Source organism: Gymnoscopelus braueri (assembly GCF_963280865.1).
Source record: "Gymnoscopelus braueri genome assembly, chromosome: 3".
Classification (NCBI taxonomy): Eukaryota; Metazoa; Chordata; class Actinopteri; order Myctophiformes; family Myctophidae; genus Gymnoscopelus; species Gymnoscopelus braueri.
This window is the reverse complement of record NC_137612.1, coordinates 31,587,660-31,610,013: the sequence shown is the minus strand read 5'-3', so window position 1 is coordinate 31,610,013 and position 22,354 is coordinate 31,587,660. Positions and strand designations below refer to the sequence as shown.

The 22,354-nt window shown below is 41.8% G+C and overlaps 2 protein-coding genes across 4 annotated transcripts; both read right to left on the bottom strand.

The window, feature by feature from the left end:
• Positions 1-938: 938 nt before the first annotated feature.
• On the bottom strand, positions 939-5,421 carry manbal (mannosidase beta like). 2 transcript variants are annotated; one of them, XM_080423925.1, is made up of 3 exons: positions 5,286-5,421; positions 4,579-4,772; positions 939-1,317 (listed from the first exon to the last, which is right to left on the bottom strand). In XM_080423925.1, exons 2-3 carry the CDS (start codon positions 4,738-4,740, stop codon positions 1,213-1,215), a joined length of 267 nt encoding a protein of 88 aa, XP_080280051.1. In that variant the 5' UTR covers positions 4,741-4,772; positions 5,286-5,421; the 3' UTR covers positions 939-1,212. The 2 variants fall into 2 exon arrangements, with proteins under 2 accessions (XP_080280051.1, XP_080280052.1); XM_080423926.1 differs by having other exon boundaries at positions 939-1,323; positions 4,588-4,772.
• Positions 5,422-8,330: 2,909 nt separating this feature from the next.
• On the bottom strand, positions 8,331-22,017 carry nfatc2b (nuclear factor of activated T cells 2b). Of its 2 annotated transcripts, none has more exons than XM_080423139.1 (10): positions 21,640-22,017; positions 19,601-20,582; positions 18,228-18,417; positions 15,495-15,697; positions 15,018-15,190; positions 14,110-14,250; positions 12,314-12,369; positions 11,870-12,002; positions 10,108-10,764; positions 8,331-8,843 (listed from the first exon to the last, which is right to left on the bottom strand). In XM_080423139.1, exons 1-10 carry the CDS (start codon positions 21,746-21,748, stop codon positions 8,791-8,793), a joined length of 2,697 nt encoding a protein of 898 aa, XP_080279265.1. In that variant the 5' UTR covers positions 21,749-22,017; the 3' UTR covers positions 8,331-8,790. The 2 variants fall into 2 exon arrangements, with proteins under 2 accessions (XP_080279265.1, XP_080279266.1); XM_080423140.1 differs by having other exon boundaries at positions 18,228-18,405.
• Between the last annotated feature and the right edge of the window lie 337 nt (positions 22,018-22,354).

The following is a 22,354-nucleotide window of genomic DNA, read 5'->3' as shown; positions in this document are numbered from 1 at the left end:
TCACTGACGAAACGAGAAGGCAGAGATATGATAGGGGAGCCTGGATTGCGCCGTTTACGCAGCTAGGTGGTGTCAAGAATCACGTACTGCCGTGGACGGTAACCGGAAAACTCGCCCCAAAACACGCTCGCCCCCATTTTCTTTCGCGGACCACTCGCCCCCAGCGGTTCTTGTATTCGTTTATTTGTTTTACTGAGGATAAGGTTAGAAATAATGTAAGGTTTTGGCACCGTTTTACTGAGGTTACGTTTAGGAATAAGGTTAGGTTTAGCGTTTAGGCATAGTCTACTACTGATGTTATGTTTAGGAATACCAGGTGGCAACCGTTCCGAGGTCGCCTCACCAGAGATTTCGACCCAGGACAACTCGCCCAAAAAAAAAGCTAGCCTTAGGAATGTGATCGTTGATGGCCTGTGTCTCTGTGTCTCTGTGGGTGGCTCCCTTTAGCCTCCATTAGCCTCCATTAGCTTTGTAATTGTTTGGTAAATAAAAACACCAACACAATAATTGTTTGGTAAATCAATGTACATATTATTATTATTATGTCTCTGTCTCTCTCTCTCTCTCTCTATGTCTCGCGGTCCGGGTCGAAAAGTCATGTCCAAGCGGGTCGAGAGCGGGTCGAATGGTCCGGGTCGAATCGTCCTGGGTCGAAATCTCTGGTGACCGCCTGAGTTGCCCCGGGGCGGGGCGACCGTGTTTTGGGGCGAGCGTCTTGGTACTACCGTGGAGAATAATGGAAGTTTACGCACGTTATAGTAGGCATCACCACCCGTTCACACTTCTTACGCACCAACACACATGTGGGATGTTTGTTTAGACAGGATGACACCAAAGATGCCTTGGTGTATTCTACCGTCCCCACGGGTTCAGTGTAATGATCTAATTCTGACTCATCCCATTTTATGCTCAACACAGGAAATAAAATGAAACAGCCATAAATGTTTGGATATTTATTGGTCAGTTTGCAGATGAAATAAAAAAATGTTGCGTCATATGGAAGCAGGGGAAATAGCCAATTTGTTCAACATTAAAAAAGACAATCATTCCACAACTCAAAGATTCATGACATTTTGCTCAAAATCACAACAGCCTTATAATAACATTATGACCAGACCAATGCAATACAGTACTGATGTACTGATTTTAACACAAATGTTTAATGTACTGAGTCCGACACACACACACACACACACACACACACACACACGTCTACCGCTTCTTTTTGCTCTCTTTCTTTAGTTTCTGGCGAATCTGAGGAACGGGTCCTTTAGATTTCTTCATCTGTTCAGCAGTCTTCCCGTCAGTGGCCTCTGTCTCCTCCTGTGGACCAATACACATTAAGCTTTAGACGTCCTACACGTACATGCAATCACAAACATGTAACACATTTGATACAGAAACTTGAAACCTAGCATTCCTATTCTGAGCATGTCATTATAGGCAAACTTTTGGCAAAAATAGTTCAACATTCGCCGAAAATAGCAGAGCTTGTACAGCGAGTAGATCTGCTTTTTTCGGCGAAGAGGTTTGGTGTAGAGGAAAAAAAAGTAGGGAACCAAGTACGGACCCCTGGGCAACCCCAGTTGACAAAGTATGTAGGGAGGCCGTTTCTAAAAACGCCTTCTAAAACGTAACCATAGTTTTCTGAAAACTTTCAAATTCTTACAAAAAATAAAAAATAAAAATGTATTTACTATATGTATAGCAACAACTAATGAGACACAGAGGTGGCTCCCGGATTGAAAGGTATAATAACGTATAGGTAGCAACAGGTCTCAATGGGTTAAGTCACACATGGGCAACATACGGCCCGGGTCGGGCCATCTCAATCCGGCCCGCCAAGTCCTCAAAGAAAAACAAAATGACCCCCCCCCCCTAAATTTACATTCTAAAAGGCTGCCATGTTAATGGTTTTGAGACAAATTAATTTAACTCAACTCCAATTAAGAGTAATTAATATTTTATAGTATGTGGCCTACTCAAATGTTTTATGTTTATAATGTACCAGTGAAACAGTCAACCTTGAGTCCATGCTTATAACATGTGACAATGTAACAATGTGTTTTATCAGTGACCTATGGAGTGGTGCATATCAGATAAGATCCTGTATAAATGTATAGGCTCATTTAAAAGTTGATACGGCATTAACGTGGATTGTTTTATGCAAGTAATATTTTCATTGTAATGCCAATGAGTGATACAGTACAGGACAGCTGTAAAAAATCTTGAAAGCAAGGGCCTTATTGTAAAGTAGTCTGGCATGTCTACCAAATTCATGCAGTTTTAACATAATTCAGCACTATGTGTTTCAAGTTTCAATTCAATTGTACTATGTTTGGCCCGTCACTCACTTTATGGAAGTCAGTATTTATGGAAATAAATGCTGCCCACCCCTGGTTTAAGTGGTTAAACGCTGCCTCATGGTGGCATGTTATGTACACACACCTACAGTATGATGCTAATGTTCTAAAAGAACATGTACACAATTACATATAATGCCAATGTTTCAAACATCATGTACATATCTGCTATCACACACGCTAGCTGTATAGATGTACGTATATCTTTTTTTGTTTATTTAACCCGTTTCAATTCTGTGTTTCTTTCTCTTTTTTCTTCTGCTCTCACTCTACCTCCATCCTCTCTCTTCCCACGGAATACTACAAAATGACGGAGCATGGACATTTATTGCAATTATTTAAATTACAGTGCATTTTGGGTACATTCATTGGTTTATTAAAATGCTCATTTTTTTCACTTGAAACAATTACAGTGTAAGGGCACGGTCACACCAAAATATGGTTGCCCGCTGTTAAACTCAGGTTGTGCGCGGCAGACAGTTTTTTGCAGCCAGTATGGTATGGCATGTACCAAACCACGCGATTCTCATTGAAAAAGCATTGGCAGATTCCAAATTATGCACTCAGCGATAAATGAACAGTTTGGATTTTTACTGTGTACACAGTTTCCCTCTCTGTGACAATACTATCTACCCATCTCCCTTATAAATAAATAAAATAAAAACAGTCTCGGTTGCACTGGCTTCCTGGATGTTCTAGCTAGCAGTATTAGATAGGATGTGATTGCATATACACAGCCAGATATTGATCCAACCATTTTTCTAGCAATTACTACTGTTCTTTCAAACTAGTATTGTTATTGACTGGGTGCTGATTGATGCCAACCTAATCTGATTTCATGAACAGAGAATGTTAACCGTTTATAGCATGTGGTAGTCACTGAGCTAATTTGACTCTAAAAGGAAATCCGTCATATTCACTATATATCCTACTATAAATGTGCGAAATCTATGCATTAGTGCGTGCGAATGCATCTGTCCTTCATGTATCTCGAGAAACGTCTGACCGACTTCAAACTCAGCGTATGTAGGGCTGTCACGATTACAAATTGAAGTTGTTTAACTGTCATACCAAAAATTGCGATTAACGATTTAATTGTGATTTTGGCATTGAACATTGGAACATATGAATACAATTTTTATTTCACAGGGCAGATATATGACACATTACATAGAAAGAAATTATTGACACATATTATTATTATATTTCCCCCCAAAAAAGAAATAGCGGAAATAGCTGATTCAAAATATAGACATGAACAAAGACAGTCGGGATTGGGATGAGAATTCAAAGTCGGCACTCGGCGCTCGTAAAGACAGTGATGTCACTGAAATGCAACTAATTGTCTGTCTGTCGTCTCCCCTCTGCTGTGTTAACATTATGGGTAAGGGTAACCCAATAAAGCGGCAAACTAAATGTGAAAAACATCAACTATTAAGAAAACCAGAAGATATGTTGATAAAGACACTATACATTTGGAAACATATTTTTATTCAACTGACTCTATATCGTCTCCAGTTCATGTAGGATCATTTTAAAAGTAGGCGAACTCTCATATTCCTCTCATAGGAATCGCAGTTACAGCTGCAGCACATCGTTCTAACGGACCTTGCGTGGGTGCACTGTCTCAATTGTGGGCGTGAAATTTGTAGTTCCCGTGGGTCTCTATTCCTATGGGCTGGGGCGGCACCTGGTGGCAGGAGTAGGACAGAGGCTCTACATCCTCCCAGTGGCGGCTCAGGGTCCTACTCACTGGCAGGTGAGTCAATAGGATACAACAGCAGTGAAAACACACAGGAATGTGTGTGGGGAGGAAATAATTGAAATAATTGTGGAGAAAAAAAATATACATATTTTTTATTTTCTCCGAACAGTAATTAGGCTCTTAAACACCACGACCAGCTGCTAGGCTCATGAACTGGACTACTAGTTTTTAGTTATATGTGCACGGCCAGCTTGTGCAGTTACTGTAGGCTTATGAACTGGACTTCTAGTTTGGGGTACAGATGGGTCTATGTGCAATAACAAAGGATTATTCCCAGTGACACCATTGTTATGCTTTTTATGTTAGTATATGACATGTTTATATCTGTCCTCTTTTAGTTGTTTTAACCTGTGCGCTATCTATCTATCTAATGTATCTATATATATATCCATCAATCTGTGGTCGAGACACCGTTATCACACACACACACACACACACACACACACACACGCTGTCTACCTGTTCATGTCCCTTGGAGGAGGTTGGTATGAGAATAGCCAGGATGCAGATCAGCTGGAAGATGGCTCCCAGGAAGAGTCCATAGCGCAGGAGGCTCTCTATGAAGGTGGCTTCAGGGACCTCTGGAGGGGACAGGTCTAGTTCTGCAGACATGGTGCTTCTGCTCTGTTGCTGGCCTTCCGAGACTGATGATGCATATTTGAACAGGTAAATTGCTTTTCTTATTGTCAGTTGTGTTGCAGTATTATGAATAGCACCACATACATGAACAACAGTGACATTGCATTAGTTATAAAAACATTTTTGAAACCAAAACAAATGCATTGCAACACAAACTGTAACAGCATCAAAGCTAGACAAAAAACCCTAACCCTAACCCTAACACAAGCCAAAATAATCAACCAAATTATCACACAAGAAACATTAGTACAAGTTAAACATCAGAGAATGAAGTAACTGTGTAGCTAAACAGAATTTAAAATAAAGGGAAGGAGGGGGTAATCATTATTGTGTGCAGTTCAATGTGTGCTGTGTTAACTGCCACGCACACTTATATGAATGTAGCTCTAGGTTCATCCATGTATCAACTCACTGTACAGTGGATACATGTAGCTCACCCACAATGTTGCCGTTATGTTTGTATTCATCTCCCATATAGAGAGTATAATAGTTAGGTAACGTGTGAAAACTAAACTTACCCCTGACGGTGTTTGCTTCCCCTTTTCTTTGTAGCTACACTGAGTATATATCAAATTAAACCAAATATACAATGAAAAACAACAAGGAAAAACATGGATCTGTGGGAAGTGGGAAAATATCCATGGAGTCGGAAATGAGGTCAGTATGTGATATATCCATCCGGTAGGATGGTCTCCAGTGTTGCCAAGTTTTGCGAGAGGAATAAGCATACATGCCTAGGAAAACAAGCCCCAAATAAGCGAGCCCTTCGTCCTTTAAACATTGGCTATTTAATTTTCAAATAAATCTTGAAGAAATGTAGAATAATAATACAAATCTTGCATGGGGGTCCCTGGGGCCCTGGGCCCTGGCATAACATATTTTCAGATGGGGGTCCGCAGACAAATACATATGAATTTGTTCTTTGACATGAAAATGTTTGAGAAACACTGGGATAGGGCGCGCTCCCACCGCACTTTTATTTTACCTCTGGGGCAGAATCTGCCAATGCTTTGTCAATGCAAATGCGTGGATTGAACCTCTCCCTCCGCTATATAGCTCCGAGATGAGGTTCCTCGTTTGTTTCTGACGTTTGCGGTAGACATTGTCGCACATTTTCCACTTTACATGTTTCTTACCCCTTTCTGCGCATCGTATCCAAAAAGTAAAGCATTTCCGCCACTCTCTCAGATGTTTTAAGTTCTAGCGCACCATAAAAGCTATCCAACGAGTTGAAGAAAGTATTTAATTTGCCTCGGTCTTCATCCGGTTCCATAATATTTTGCATTAGAAGATGCAATTCAACATTTGACCAGTAGGGGAATCAGTAATGTTATCTCTACGGGCGCAACTCTTGCGCAATGTCTTAAAAACATGTAACCGTATGAAGACTGAGGCAAATTAAATACTTTCTTCAACTCGTTGGATAGCTTTTATGGTGCGCTAGAACTTAAAACATCTGAGAGAGTGGCGTAAATGCTTTACTTTTTGGATACGATGTGCAGAAAGGGGTAAGAAACATGTAAAGTGGAAAATGTGCGACAATGTCTACCGCAAACGGCAGAAACAAACGAGGAACCTCATCTCGGAGCTATACAGCGGAGGGAGAGGTTCCGTCGGAGCTAGGAAAAAATCTGCAAGAGCATGAATCCACGCATTTGCATTGACAAAGCATTGGCAGATTCCGCCCCAGAGGTAAAATAAAAGTGTGGTGGGAGCGCTCCCACCAAGAGTTGGCTGGCCGCTGTTAAACGCAGGTTGTGCGCGGCCACAGTTTTTTGCAGCCAGCGGATTCTAAAAAACGGGAGTGTCGCGCCTGTCACTCACTTTCAGGAGCCTCCCCGTAGGCCGCACCGCCTGTGCCTGCTGCCTTGAGCAGCATGTTGCTTCCTGAGTCTTGAGACGGTCCGCCTTCGACTCACCCGATTGGACAGAGGGAGAAAATCAGCGCCTGCCTCCAGCAGTTTTATGCTTAGTCGCGGAGAGCAGATAAACGCAAGGTCTGCGCGACTAGCGGAAAAATCTGCTCTTGCGTGAATCAACGCATTTGCATTGACAATGCATTGGCAGATTCTGCAAACAGCGGCCAGCCAACTCTTGGTGGGAGCGCGCCCTAAACAACATTAGGAAACGAGCCCAAATAAGCAACTGCACTTTAGAAACGAGCCCAAAAAAACACAACCCGCATAGTCCCGCAACAAGATACTTTACAGAAAAACAAGTCGCTTATAATAAGACGACATGGCAACACTGATGGTGTGTCGTAGAGACCGCATTGGCTGCTGCTGTCAGTTGAGGCTATGCGTCATCGGGACCACCATATTGTGAAGGGCAAGCCGTGCCTCCTCTCCTGCTGTAGCCCAGTGGTTCCCAAACCCCGGCCTAGGGTGGTCCCCAAATTATTTTTGGGGGGTCCCCAGATGATTAGCTTAATGTGCAACATTTTCTCACCCAACAGTAAACAAACCAACATACAGTATGAGTACATTTCTAAAGTGACGATTTAAGGACCTTTAATACCAAATTGGCCAAATTGTCAAATATTATATAAGAAAGATGCAAACACTGTGAAAATAGTTGAGGCGAGCTCAAACAAAATGTAATGCCTCAACTCCTACATTCCAAGTGCTTATCAGGGTGGGGGGTCCGGGTCCCCACTCCCCAGTTCTAATTTTTTTTTTTTCATTTTGAAAAGTTTGGGAACCCTTAATTGCTTAGTGTAGCCCATGCCCGACGTATGTCTATGGTAGCAGGATATCTCCCCACAAAATAACTGCTGAGTGAGTTCTCAACCAATTTTCTATTGGTTTGGTTTATTACAAATGTCAGACATGTAGGCTAATTATGATATGATACAGGATACTAAATGTGGGGTTTCATACCAAAACAAATACCAAGTACATTTACTCAAGTACAATGTTGAGGTACTTTTGCTTTCAATACTTGTCTTTATACTTCCGCTCCACTACATCTCAGAGGCAGATATTGTAGCCTACTTTTATGACAACAATTATTTGACAGATTTATTTACTAGTTACTTTGTACATTTTGCAAAACATGCATTAACCACTTCAGCCCTATATATTTTGGCCATTTGAAAATAGCCTACAACCTCACAATGTGTGTGTGTGAGCTTGTCTTGTAGATCTGCTATTTTCAAAAGATTTGTATACATTTTGATACCAATACTTTTGTACTTTTACTCATGTACATTGAATACCAGACTTTTACTTATTGTTCTAGTAATTTCTACATTGCAGTATTTATACTTTTACTCACGTAAAACATGTGAATACTTTTTCCACCACTGATTATAAATCAGAAAAAATGTTTTATTCTCAGGTTTTGAAGCTGAAGCATATTTCTCGCAGTGGAGTTAGAAGTCGCCCTGCTTAATGTGGGGGCGGCATTGACGTGCCAATGCGGCCTGCAGCGTATCTGTGTGGTTTCCATAGATGTGGTGGTTACTTTGAAAACGTCGCCCCCAAGCGGTTGTTTCTGGACATTGATTAAAAATCACCTGAAATTAAGTCTGGTTTCCTCCTCATCACAAAGACACTGATGTATGAAGGTGATATTTTTTTATTAATATATTAGACATGTTATTACAAACTGCAAACCATATGAGGAAAAATGAAATACAGGTTGTAATGTAAAATGGGCTCAAAAGATAAGGCACGTGCAATCTGCAATGGTACTGATACATTATTTTAGCTATCATGGTCAGCAGTGTTCAAAGTGCTGTTAACCATCCAAACAGTGCCAAAGCAAACTGCCCAGTCAAGTGTATCACCTGTTTTACAAATCACACAGACATGATAATGTAACTTTATTTATTTTTAAATAATGAATATGTGTTGTGTTAGCCTATATCCCTATTGTAAATCTACACACTGGCTTGCATTTCATTATCCACATCTACAAACAGCAGTGGTGTTCTTATTAATATCTCTTGGTATGCCGAGATTGTTGTTACTGGTCAGGCTACCAGTTAAAAACTGCAGACTTCAGGGCAACTCCAGTTCTCTACGACCGTTCTTCGCTGTAGACCTTTAGGTCCCTTCTTATGATGTCATTCACTGGAACACAAAGGGAGAGATTAACCACATTTCTCCTGTTCTTCACTTTGGACACAATTTACAATACACCTTACTATGACACTGTAATGATTCAAGACAAGAGAATGGATTCTAAGATTCACACACACACACACACACACACACACACACACACACACACACACACACACACACACACACACACACACACACACACACACACACACACACACACACACACACACACACACACACACACACACACACACACACACACACACAGTTGCATTAACTTCAAAGTACCACAAGATGTCTCTCTCGACATGAGAGCTGATACATATCAACACCCTTTCATCGATGCATAGATGATGAAAGGTTGTCTAAGCATGATTGTTACCATCTCTCATGTAACCTGTATTAAGCCAACTTAGTCTCCCTGAGGCCAAAACTTCTACTTAGCAAAAGAGGCCTGCCCCAAGAGAGCAACACTTGAGATTAGTCAGAGAAAAGGAACACACCAACATATTTCATGATAAGTCATATACTGTACTCTCTCAGGGAAAGTATGAACACAGTACAGCATTCTGGTTTATTTGCTTCTGATGGTAAATGGAATTTATAATTAGCACACACATTCAGTTGTAGACTTTCGGTTATGGGGTGTAGGCGTGCGTTCTACTGTGGGGCAGGGCTGTTGTCTTTCTGCATGTATTTGGTTAAACTTCCTCTTCCTGGCCTACATCGCAGAGGTGTAAATGGAAACTTTCTTCCACAGCGAACAGGGCCTCTGTGCATTATTCTCTCCCTCCCAGTGAAGAGAGACAGGCAAGTTGAGAACGGTGACAGAATAGCCTGGATGGATTTTGAAACCATATACTGTACTTGTGTGGTCTGATGCACATGCAGTATTTTCATATTGACACACCTGGAACACTAACCTACTGCAGTGGTTTTAAAAAGTATCCCTCTTTCAGTTGCGTCAATCAATACTCTATCCTCAGTAACCTTGCTAAGCGTGGTGTAGAGTGCAGGGTCTCAGCATAACAGTTCAATATTCTGTTGGTTTTGTCAGGCAACCATTCAAAACACTGACCCACAAAACTGTGGTGGAGGAACGTCATGGATCTGTTAAATGGTAAAGAGGTTAAACAGACCCCTGGTGACAGGCCAGTCGAGATACACTGCCTGAGAGGAGCTTGCAGACACTAGGCGCCATGGTGACATTATACAATTAGTCACAAAAAAAGGAAGCAACATCATCACACAGTGTATTTCATCTACTCACCATCCTCCAGATAGGCATGGTTAAGGTTCTCTTGTTTGACCATGACCTTGTCAGAATTCAGATCACCATGTCTGTCAGTAACTACAGCTTTCTGGGTCAGCGGCTGGCTTCCTATGTCGGCCCTGGTAAGGAGGCTGCCTGTACCTTGATCTTGGACTATGTATCTTGAAGGCGGTGACTTTCCAAGAGGCCCAGCTGTCTGCATGTAACCCTGGTGTCTCTGTGCTGGGTAGGTCTCAAATGGAGCAGGCACCCCAATACTGACACCGTAGCTGGGGACGGAAGTAGCGGAGAGCTGAGAGACAAGGGACGGGTAGTGGCATGGCTGCAGCCCTGCGTTGAACCTCTGAGAAGGGGACCCACTGAGAAGGGCACTGCCTATGTTGTTGTGATGTGTGTTCACAGCGTGGTAGAAGACTGGGCTGGTTCTGGATGAGTGGTAGACAGACGGGTCCTCTGGGAATTGCGGTGCCAACCCATGGGCCCCTGGGTCTAGGCTTGCCAGATGGTTTGGTGTTGGAGAAACATTTATGACTTGAGGGTGGCTATCCCTGTCCAGGTGGTGGTAGTAAGTCCTGGGTGACGGGTCGTGGGACTGGGGCCCTATGCAGCCAAATGGGCTAAACGGGTAGTCATCAACTGGCTCTGCTTTAATGGCTGAAAGTGAAAAATAGACAGTCGCCAGAGAGAATACGTGGAGATGAGAGTTTGGAAGATGAATATGACTGAACAATGCAGCTCTAATATTGTCATCCTCCAATCTGTTTCCCATGTAGAACGGGAAACAGATTGGAAATTTAAGATGGTGCAGTTATTTGATAATTAATGCACATAGTGGTAATGTCTGGTATATATTAAAAGTGTTGGCATTTTCTGTATTTTTAACCATTGTAGTATAATAAGGGAAAGCAAAGCAGCTGAAGCAAAGTAAGGGGCACAGTTCCAACACATTCACACCCACGAGCTAGACAATGCAACCACAGTGTTGCTGCACCCGATACCCGGCTGGTTTGTGTATACAGCTTGGTTTACCACTGTTTACCAATGTGCACCTTTGAAACGGACAGCTTTCCTCTCTGGTTTGTAAGCTACAGTCACTCTTAATACATTGTTTGTCAAACAGTAGACCACGGACTGCGGTCCAAGGCATAATCATAGGTGGTCTATGGGAAAATGTTTTAAGATGTAAAATTCAACAACTAAATAAATCCCCTTTGTTAAATGTATCACAAATATCCATATAATGTAAGAAACATTTTGAACATTTTGTAGCGTGTAAAAAAAAGTTTTAAATTAAATATATACATTTAGATATAGTTTCTTGCATGTGGTGTCATGGATTGTTTGAAGTATGCTAGTGGTCCAGAGCAAAAAATAAAGTTGAGAACCACTGCTCTAATTTGAGCAAAACTAAGAAATAAAAGCCTGGAGATCGAGGCTACTGCTCTAATAACATGACCACACCAACGGTAACAGAGAGCTGGTGTACAGTAAAACGCTGGTTCTCAACATGGGGTCCAGGGACCACCAGGGGTCCAAATGGACCCTCACGGGTACAAAGGGAACCAAATGGACCTGTAACGGGTCCATTTGGTCCATAATTACCCATAATGGCCCGGTCACAGACTCGTAACGGGTCCATTTGGTTCCATTTGTACTCTCTCACAAGTTACAGACCCATAAGGGTCCATTTGTATCCCTAGTGGTATCCGGACCGGTTGAGAAGGAGTGCAGTAGAAGAAAGAATAGACTCATACAGTACCTATCAGAGGTGTGTAAGTGAAGTGCTGAGGCTGACTGCGCTTCTTCTTCCCATTGATCACATAGAAGTTGACTTTGGCCGGGTGGTAAATGCCCGGGTCTCGATACGAAGGCACCTCTACAAACAGCATGCTCTAGGCAGTGGTATAAACAATATGGATCAAGCTACAGTACCTGCATCATTCCATCGATTATCTTTTGGTTAATTGGTTCATTCTATGTGTCAGGATATTGATAGGACCCTCTATCATTCTTGTGTGCATGTACCTGTATATATTGTGTTGAATATGTAGCAGTGTGAGTCGAGACAATCTTTTATCAGTATGAAACAACATGCTTAAAATGAAATAATAAGTAACTAAAAAACAGTGTTCCTTGTGTAATATGTGTAATATGCCAGCACTGTAATGTCTGCGTTCATACTGGTGACAAGATATTTACTCACAGACTGGCTTTTGTCTCGATCTACTGTAGCTTCTACCTCCCAGATTTGCTGTCCATCTGAAAAATGAATACAGCATATAGGCTTCATTCTTTATTCTTTATTCTTTATTAGGATCCCCATTAGCTTCCACAAAGTGGTCGCTAGTCTTCCTGGGGTCCTCACATACATAACATGTATACAATAAAAACAGACAATAGTTAAAATTGTGCAATATAACTAGAAAAAAACAGACAAAGTATAGTTATCAGCAAAATAAGTCACTTTGCATATGAAACAGAGACAACAATAACCAAATAAAGACACAAATACAGATTGTTCGCAAAATACACAAAAAACAATAACATTCATACATCGTCACTGTCGGGCAGAAACCTTGTATCTCCATATTTCAGCTTTTTATGTTTTTTTTTCATGAATGCCCTATTTTAAACTAATGTCGTAAGACATTGTCATGCATAAGTAGCAAACATAGCCTATCTACTGGCTCACAACACATCGTATCAACGTGTCGTTAGCTTACAGATCTGCTACTTTTTAATAAAAAAAAAAGTAACATGCCCAAAATAGGGACACCAGGTTGAAAGTGGTTAAGTCTGTCTGTGGGTTGAAACAATGAAAAATGATTACCAACAGCTTCTGACTAAATAATAAATACATTAGATCCATTAGAACACAGGTTTTTAATATTTTTATTTCCGGTAATGGTTTTGGACAAAGAAGGTTTCCGCTCGCAGCAGTGACGATAGGGGATATTCTGGTAAAACACAGTTGTTTATAATACACTGTTCATATGCAAAAGTTGATGCAGTGCATTTACAGGCCTTGTTTGTAAAGACAGACACCCTTGCTTTCATTCGTGGTGTCAGGTTTCATTCCTATCCAAACTCTTGCCTCCTGTTTGCAACCCACACTCAAAAAGAGGACAGCTTCTGCTCTAGCTGTGAGTCTTTATCAGTCAGTCTAACCACATCCTGTTGCATACAACACTGCATCGAGTGCGACTAAGAGAGGCTTTTTACATACAGAGAACTCTAACTATCCTGTTACCAAAGCAAAGTTGTGGGTGTGGGCAGACTTAGTCATAAAGAGGTGTGACATTTCCATGTAGAAATGATTTATGACAAGTCACCCTTATCTTACAGTTATTATTATTTGCACTCTCAAGTACGGCTGCAATTATCTATTATTTTCTAAGTAATTATTCTATAGATTGATTTTTTTATGAATCATATAGTCAAACATGTTTTTTTGTATATATTTGTATTTTTTGTATACGTCAATGAATTGACACGAAAGAAATTCGAATAGATTTTTTATAATAGTCTAAATCAATTAGTGTGATTAACCGCATCATTTTATACTTCATCGTACAATAAAAGTAGCGTAAATATAGCCCATCTACAAGCTCACATAATTATTTTAAATAATTGATTCAATTGATTTGTTACTTTTGCACCCCTAGAAATGTCCATGTAGAAATAAATGACAAGTCATCATTATCTTACAGTTATATTATTAGCTGTACTATCATGGGTGTTCAGGATAGCTTCAGGGGGTGGGAGTCATGCGTCTCTAATATTTGATGTTGCCTCGGCAATATGCAAACGATGTGAACATACCACAAGTAGGTCATTAATATACATGGTTGTCTTCCCCAGTGGTTCACACTGCCGTGGCACGCCGGTGTGCCGTGAGACAAGTCCAGGTGTGCCTTGTGATTTTGTGACAACCACACAACTATACAAAACGTTATGCACTATCTTTTACTTTACCATATTAAATCGACTATTTCTTACCTTGCGTCTTCTCACAGAATATGACCTTGGAGTCGGATGTGAAATTCTGTCCGGTCAGGACCATTTGTTGCCCACCAAGTATAGAGCAACGATCCAGGTCCTGCCTCTCGACAGCAGGGAGCTCTTGGGATGAGCGCTGGGCTGGGGTGAAACAGTAAAACATTCCCTGGACTTTAAACTTTTAACTTTTAACATGTTAATGTGAAATAAAAACATTTCAGCACAATTACTTAACTACCAAATTCAAGTTATGTTGAATGTTGGTAGAATCTTGGGTTGTATGCCTTGGCATTATATATGCCTTGGCATCATATACCGGTAAGTCCAAATATTGTCGATCATCATCTGTTGCGTCTTTGCTCCGTGAGCAAGTACCCTAGCGATTCCATTCATTCACATTGCATAACTAAACAGGTCATCAGAGGTCACACTTGAATAGATGAAAACAAAGAAGATTCTGACAATATACAGTAAGAAATCAAGTTTTCATAAGTCCTGTAAGTTTGACAAAGTGAAATAGCTGTATTCATGTATATGGGCCTTGATGGAACAATGGATAAGGCACTGATATTGGTGAAATGTGAGTGACGATGACCACAGCAATAGGTGAAATAGGCAACACAAAAGAAAATTACAAAACAGGGCACAGTTTTGACAATATCCTTGTGTCAAAAAGTTTGATTTTTAAACTTTCTTTTGCATAAAGTGAGAATGAATGGAGTCTTACTTTCAGTTATTTGATAACAGAGCATATTAGACATTAGCAACAGATAATTGACAACACGTGGACTTACATCATGCCCAGATAGACTACAAGACAACCCACTGTTCTACAGTAATAAAGTTCAACATTGCTTTAATACTCTGAAAACACAACATTGACAACTATGATGTCGTAAAACACTTACAGCACTCAATTGGATGAGATGTCACCTGAAGTGAGATAATCTGTCCCCCCGGTTCTGGAATATGGACACGAAACACCATGCGCACGCGGGTGTTCTTCCTCCCTATGTCCGTCTCGCCGTTCCTCAGTTCGATGTCGGCATTCCTCAGCTTCAGGATGCCTGCACAGTCAATCCTGCCAAGTGAAAAACATACTACTGTCACGCTTAACTCTAATGTCTTAATTACTACAGCATGATGGTATCCACCAATATATTTATGCACCTGCACAGTTAAAACCTCAGTAAAAATGTATCCATTTGTACAGAGCTAGCCTCGATCTCCAGGCTTTTATTGTTTAGTTTTGCTAAAAAATAAACACAGAGCTAAATTAACGCTGAAGATTTTACGGTGTACCAATATATAGGTGGATATTCATCTAGAATGTTTGTAGATATTCCAATGGTCTGAATGTTACTGAATCTCTCCATTGTCCTTACACTGCTCGCATGTAGATTTTTGGCTCCAGGGGGATCTCCAGCACCTTTGTCCCGTTAACTATCCTCTCTGTGCTGGGGGTGGTAACGGTCTTACCCGTGATGCGATGGACCTGGTAAAAGGCGTGGGGTTTAAGAACCCTCTCGTCAGCCGTCCCGATGAAGACCTGCAGAGCCAGCGGGGTGGTGCCACGGTACCCACGAAGCTGGTGATGAGGGACAAGAGCACAAGGAAATAGGGGTGCAACCATTAATCGAACTAATCAATTTAATCAATTATAAACAATAATCGATAAACAATAAGTTGGGCATGTCATAGTCATACATTATAAGCGAAAAGTCTCCAACAATTTCAGAAATAGTGAAAATAGCCAAATAATTTGCCAAATGTCCACCTATTTTTGCTGAATGTTTGCCAATTATGAGTTTGGACATGCCCAGAATAGGGACACTAGGGTTCATGTGTTTAATAAGGGTCTTGCTATGTCAAACATGGACTAAACTCTGCCAACCAAACATTCACAGTTGAAGAGACACAGTCTATAAAGGAGCAAATGAACCAAAACACAGAGTGAATAGTGAATACAGAATAGTGACCTTCGACAGTTCCCACAATGGCTGTGTACCAACAAAGGTGAGGCATGCCATATATCATAAAATACCATATCATACAATCAGTAATCAGATACTGACTGTATGCATGAGCCCTGCATACAGAGAAATTGAGACTCAAAGGGTTAACGTAAAGAGTTGATCAAATGCTATTTTCTAATCTCGGTTTCTAATCTCAGTCAACACCCATTTCAGCTCTCACTTCGATTGGGCTGTAATGCCTGCCTTCAGTTGGATAAGCTTAGCCAACGACAAATGCCTGGGGAATAATCTATATTTATATGGCCTGTGATTTTCGAGAACTGCTATATTACTGTTGCTGTACTCATAATTAACTCCTCACAAAAGGTTCGGGGACTTAACTTCGGTCAATTATTTATCCCCTTCAATAATACCAATTGGTATTGTATTTGATACATTTTTTATTGTTGATTGGTCACCTTTACAACGAGGTATAACTTGTAAAGATCGTGCAATCGTGGAATGAGCAACACAGCTAAATGTGTGGGTAGCGCCCCAAACAATTTGCTAAAATCCCCTAATAGGCTTCTGTTGGTAATCTGAGCATGGCACCTGAGCATGGGTTCTGCAACTTTGTTGAGTTTGTGTATGCTCCAAGCAGCAACACTGCCCCCATGGAAAGATTTGTCCCTTCAGGATAAGGCCTGTGCAATAGAGCAAGTGGAAGCTGATGTTCCGTTACGCAGAGTGGCAGCATTATTTGGTATCAGCCCTGGTACCATAACCCATTTCCGTGAGACCAAGTTCCGTGAGACTGATGAAGTCACAGATAGACCGCGAAGTGGCCGTCCCAGGGAGACAACACCCCAAGAAGACCAGTTCCTCACCCTTGCTTCACTGAGGAATCATAGGCTTTCTTCTGGAGATTTACAAGCAAGATTTGCACAACGGTACCACAGACAGATGTCAAAGTTGCAGTACCATGTTCTGCAACACACTCCCACCAGCAGGTGTGTTCTGACAGGACGCTCAAAACTAGAGCAATTACCAACAGAAGCATATTGGGGGATTTTGGCAATTTTCTTTAGGGCGCTACCCACACATTTAGCTTTGTTACTCATTCCACGATTGCACAATCCTTACAAGTTTATTCAATTATTATTGAACGGGAGAAATAATCGACAAAGCTTTTGTGAGGAGTTTATTATCATTGTTAATATTTGTATTGTTTATTAATGTGATGCATTCAGTTTTAATGACCTTCATTGATATACAGATTGACTTGACTGTTACCAATGTGTTCAGATCAGATAGCTGGATTGCAATAAGCAGAATAGGCTAGGCTGTGAGTCACAGTTTACTCAGATACATCCTTTTTCTGTGTTATTCAGTTAGACCCCATGTAGGATGATATCATGCTGATTTGCATACTGCTACCATGTCAGTAACCAGGAACAGCAACTGTATCAGGAACAGCGTATGAACTACACTGAGCTAAGAGTGCCTTAACATTGGGAACCAATGGTTACCGGGCCATGTGGCCCATAGATCTCTTGTTTGTGTAGCATGAGGCAGCTTGTGTACAAGTACACCCCCTGGCCCTGGACTAGTATGTCGTAGGGACTTACCCCCAATCCAACCCTTGATGCTGAGTGCGAAGCAGGGAGGCATTGGGTCCCATTTTTATGTCTTTGGTATGACCTCCCAGTTCCAGGGCGGGCTGCCTTAATAAAGCTCAAACACATTGCAAACTACAGTATATTTGACAGAGCTATATTTAGAAAGAATGTAGCTGGTGTTATGTGGGATGATTAAAATCTATTCAGTGAACACTACAGTGAATGAAATTAGTGCTGTTGTGCTCGCAGTGGGTGTGTGGTGAAGTGATTAGGATTAGCTGGTTGATTCATTTGCATCGCTTTGGGCTTTGCAGAAAGACAGACAGGAAATACCATCGCACACACCTCTGTCTCTCATGCTGACTCCCCTTTACTCTAGCCTATTCACATGCACACATGCATAAAACAAATATGCACGTTTAGTACTTAAACATTCACCGACACACACACGCACACGCACACACACACACACACACACACACACACACACACACACACACACACACACACACACACACACGCACACAAAATGTGTACAATATACCTGAACTTCTGGGTGTCCTCCATTGGGAGTCTTGACAGCTCCCCGGCTCCCCTCCGTCTCATAGTGAGCTCTGTGGTGAGATCTAGGCTGCTGTTGAAGCTGCAGCTCATATTGTCCAGACTGACTGGGCAAGGCCCAGTCCAGATTTGGGAGAGGGGGCACCGCGCTATGTACAGGGCTATGTACAGGGCTATGTACAGGGAAAGAGGGAGAATGAGGGAGGAAAGGATTGAGATGAAGGTGGAGATAGGGAAAGAGGAAAGGACGCATTTTAGTAACTGTGATATATGTTTCAAAATTTTACATTTTGTTCATATATAACTAAAAATACTTGAATTAACCACTTAAACCCAATATACTTTGTTCACTGAGGTCTCCCAGGGGGTCTATATTTGGCCCCCTCCTTTTTTCCCAAATCTCTTCGTAGCTTCAAGGTCTGCTATCTTCACAGAATGTTCACCAATTATGACATGCACAGAATAGGACGCCAGGGTTCAAGTGGTTAATTATTCAGAAGGTGACCTGGAATACAAAATAAATGAGGAACGCACGTTTGGATATTGGCTTAATTCCTCATGCCTGTAACTGATAAAATGCCAGTCAATTTCCTCATGAACGGAGCGCAACAGCTCTCTGTAATTTGGAGGATAAGCGCTGCCGTGCCTACAGTACCAAACAATAACATCATTAATGGGCATTCCAAGCTTATAGAAACGGCAGCCTTTCTTTTCCTGGAAAGTAAGCATGCTGAAGTAGAAGTCATTGTAATTGCATTAATAAAAATGCATACTAAAGTTTGAAATCTTGTTTTAAATGACCAAACGTGCCAACCAATGATGTCATTGGTAGGCAGGGTTCTGAACCACCAATGAGACGCAGAGTGAGTAGACAGAAATGGTGCCATCTTATAATGATCATTTGTGAGGACTAATTATAACATATGGTTGTAAATGGGTGAAGTGGTCCTCTATGATTGAATTAGATCTGAAGGCCCCTGTATAGCTAAGCTTTACACACATAAATGAAATACACCCACAAAATTATAACCTTCAGTTGCAATTATCTGTCCAGGGGTTGACACCAACGGTTGCCCGACTGCCTGTGGCAAGTAAATAAAACGTTTGGGCAGGTGGAGATTGCTTTCAGGTAGCCCAACGGGCAAGTGTGTTTGAGTGGGGAAGCAACTGTCTTTAGTAAACCCAACACAAGATGTCTGTGGAATTTAAAATAAGTCATAATGTATGTACTGTAAAACTATTGAGATATTTGGCATATGAAAAGTGTCCATTCAAACGCACGTTTTTCTTTCTTTTTTTTTGCTTGTTAGAAAGGAATGAATTCTTAATCAGCAACAAAAAGGACTTGCAACACACCTGAACGCTCCCTGGTGGGCTAGGTGATGTTGAGGCCACAGAGTTGGGAGAATGTAGAGGGGCTCATGCTTGGCTTCAGCTCCAGACCTGTCTCCTCTGTCCTGCTCAGGGTGCCAAGCGTGCACCTCTTCATACACACAGTCCTGTCTCTGGACCTGCTCATACAAACAGCCGGATCGCACTACCTGAGGAACTGTCTGGGCTAGGCTGGATCTGAAGCCACCCAGCAGCTCCTCCATGCAGGGGGAAGAGGCTTGGAGCTGGGTCTCTGCTTGGGCCTGATAGTGGGGACGGTGGTCGCGGGGTGAGGGAATGGGGCTGGGGCTCCGTGAGCGTTGCTTGACGGGGGTGCCTCCCAGGCTGGGGCTACAGTATTGATCATAGGAGCGCTTTCCCTGGGGCGAGGCTGAGCGAGATCGCTGGTGGGTATGTGGGGAGGCGGCTCGCTGGTGCTGTGGCTGTAGAAAGGTCTCCTCTGTGATGCTGGTGCGAGGGGACGCTCCTGGGGAGGAGTGGACAGAGGATGTATGGATTCCTTGTAGAACTGGGCAGAGGTCCAAGGCAGACAACCCCACACTGCTTGCACCTCCACTGGGGGAGACACAAGGAGAAGCCAGGGGGGAATACGTCTCTGTCTGCCAGCCTGTGGAGGAGTTACTACTAGCAGGGCTCATGCATGGCTGCATGCATGGCTCCCTGTAGTCGCCCAGGGCCGTGGAACTCAGAGGGGTCTGTGAGTTGAGAGAGTCACCGGACGGAGTAATTTCAATCCTGGGACTGGGGGCTGGGATCGTCCCCGGTCTGGAGGCTTGCATCAGGGGGTCGAACCCTACCTCAGCCCCAGAGAGGTGATCTGTAGGGCTATGAGAGGGGAAAGGCTGACCGGTGGTTGGAGGATCACAGCCGGAGATGTCAACACTGGGGCTGTGCACCACCAGCAAAGGGGGGTGGCTAGCATTGAGAGGGTCAGCTGTTGGGTCATCTGATGAGAGAAAGGATTTGTTTATTCACAAATGCAATCCTTCATAATAAATGTTACTGTATCAAATTGCAGTAGACCTATCTTTGTTTCCCAAATATCCTCTGTAAACAATGTTCTAAAAAATAGACAACATAAAATAGCCTTATTGAAGTGCTTACACAAGTTACACACGCTCCTAAAATAACTGGTAACTGTGTGACGTTTCCCACTTCATGATGATGAATGAGATTAGCCACCCATGCAGCATCAGTACGTGACAGTTAAGTACACACTCATGGAGGGATATCCTAACAGTCTTCTGTCTAAATATAACTTATGTAGGCCTATGCTTGATGACAAATAGTATATGTTATACTTAGAAAATCCTCTAGTGCAGTGGTTCTCAACGTCTGGGGACCCCCAGAGGTCCTTGAGGGGGTTCCATGGGGTCCCAGCTAATGACTAACAGTTATTCACTGTCAGTAAAGTGTACACATGAATGTAATAATGTTCAAAATGACAATTTTGATCAGAGTTCCTCACCAAAATAGTTCTGATTCTGAAATAGCCTATCAGTAGCCTACAGACAGTAGACTAAAATCTGCACTAAATTACAGACCATAACGGACCACATCAACAAATCACATTTAAGATTACGGGTACCACTGCCAGAGATAAAATTGGGGGTCCTTGAAATAAAATTAAAAAAAAGATGAAAATCGCTGATTCGATTTTTTGATTTGATTTTTTCATTTTGATTTGATTTTTTTATTTAGCACGAAATGTAAAAACAATACAAAAAACACAAAATATAAAAAAGAAATTGCCAGGAGGAGGCAAGAAGCCCAAAGGGCTTATATGAGGCTCTATGTATAACATAAAAAATATGAATAGAACATGTTTTGTAAATAACAAAATGTGAATATATAGAATTTTAAAACAACATGATTGTAGTATAAACATTAAAATCTACAACATAATTGAAATACCTGATAATACCTGATTATCCACTGCTCTAGTGTATCACAGCAATTTAAGGCAAGCAGAACTGTAAATGCTTAATAGCCTATTTTCTCACCTTTTGGATCATCGGCGGGAAAATCATTGTCAGGGTACAAAAATAAGTCAGAAAAGTCCAACTCCTCCTGACTGATGTCTGGACCCAGTCCCAAAGTCCCAGAACTCATTTTATCCTCCTCTAAATAGCCGGGTTTCCCCCTGAGATGTGCTTTTATTTATTTATAGTTGAGGATTGAGTTCAATTTCAGTAATTCTCCAGCTAAATTAAAGATATAGAAACCTATACAATATAGTAGGCTAAACTTATAAAATGTTGTCCAACGTCTTCTCTATAATAGCCTACATAGGTATTATTGGCGCAACTTGCAACTCCTCACAAACATGTAGCCACCGCGAGACCGCGATCATACACATGCAACCAAAGGGTGTTTCCTGTGTGTGCTGATGAGATGCGCTCAGTGGGTGGATGCACTGTTGCACTGCTGCGGATGCATCAGATCAGACACATCAGGGACTGTCTGGGACCGTGATCTACATTCCATAGTACGACGGTGCCTATCGAGCGGCAAGCTAGCCCATACAGTGGTGGAAGAAGTACTCAGAAGTAAAAGTAGCAATACCACAATAAAAAAAATATACTCTGTTACAAGTAGAAGGCCTGTGTTAAAAAATGTACTTAAGGAAAAAGCATAAAAATATGCTTAAAATACCAAAAGTACTAAACTGTTTGAAAATAGCAGATCGAAAAGCTCACAACACCTGGAGTTGTGAGC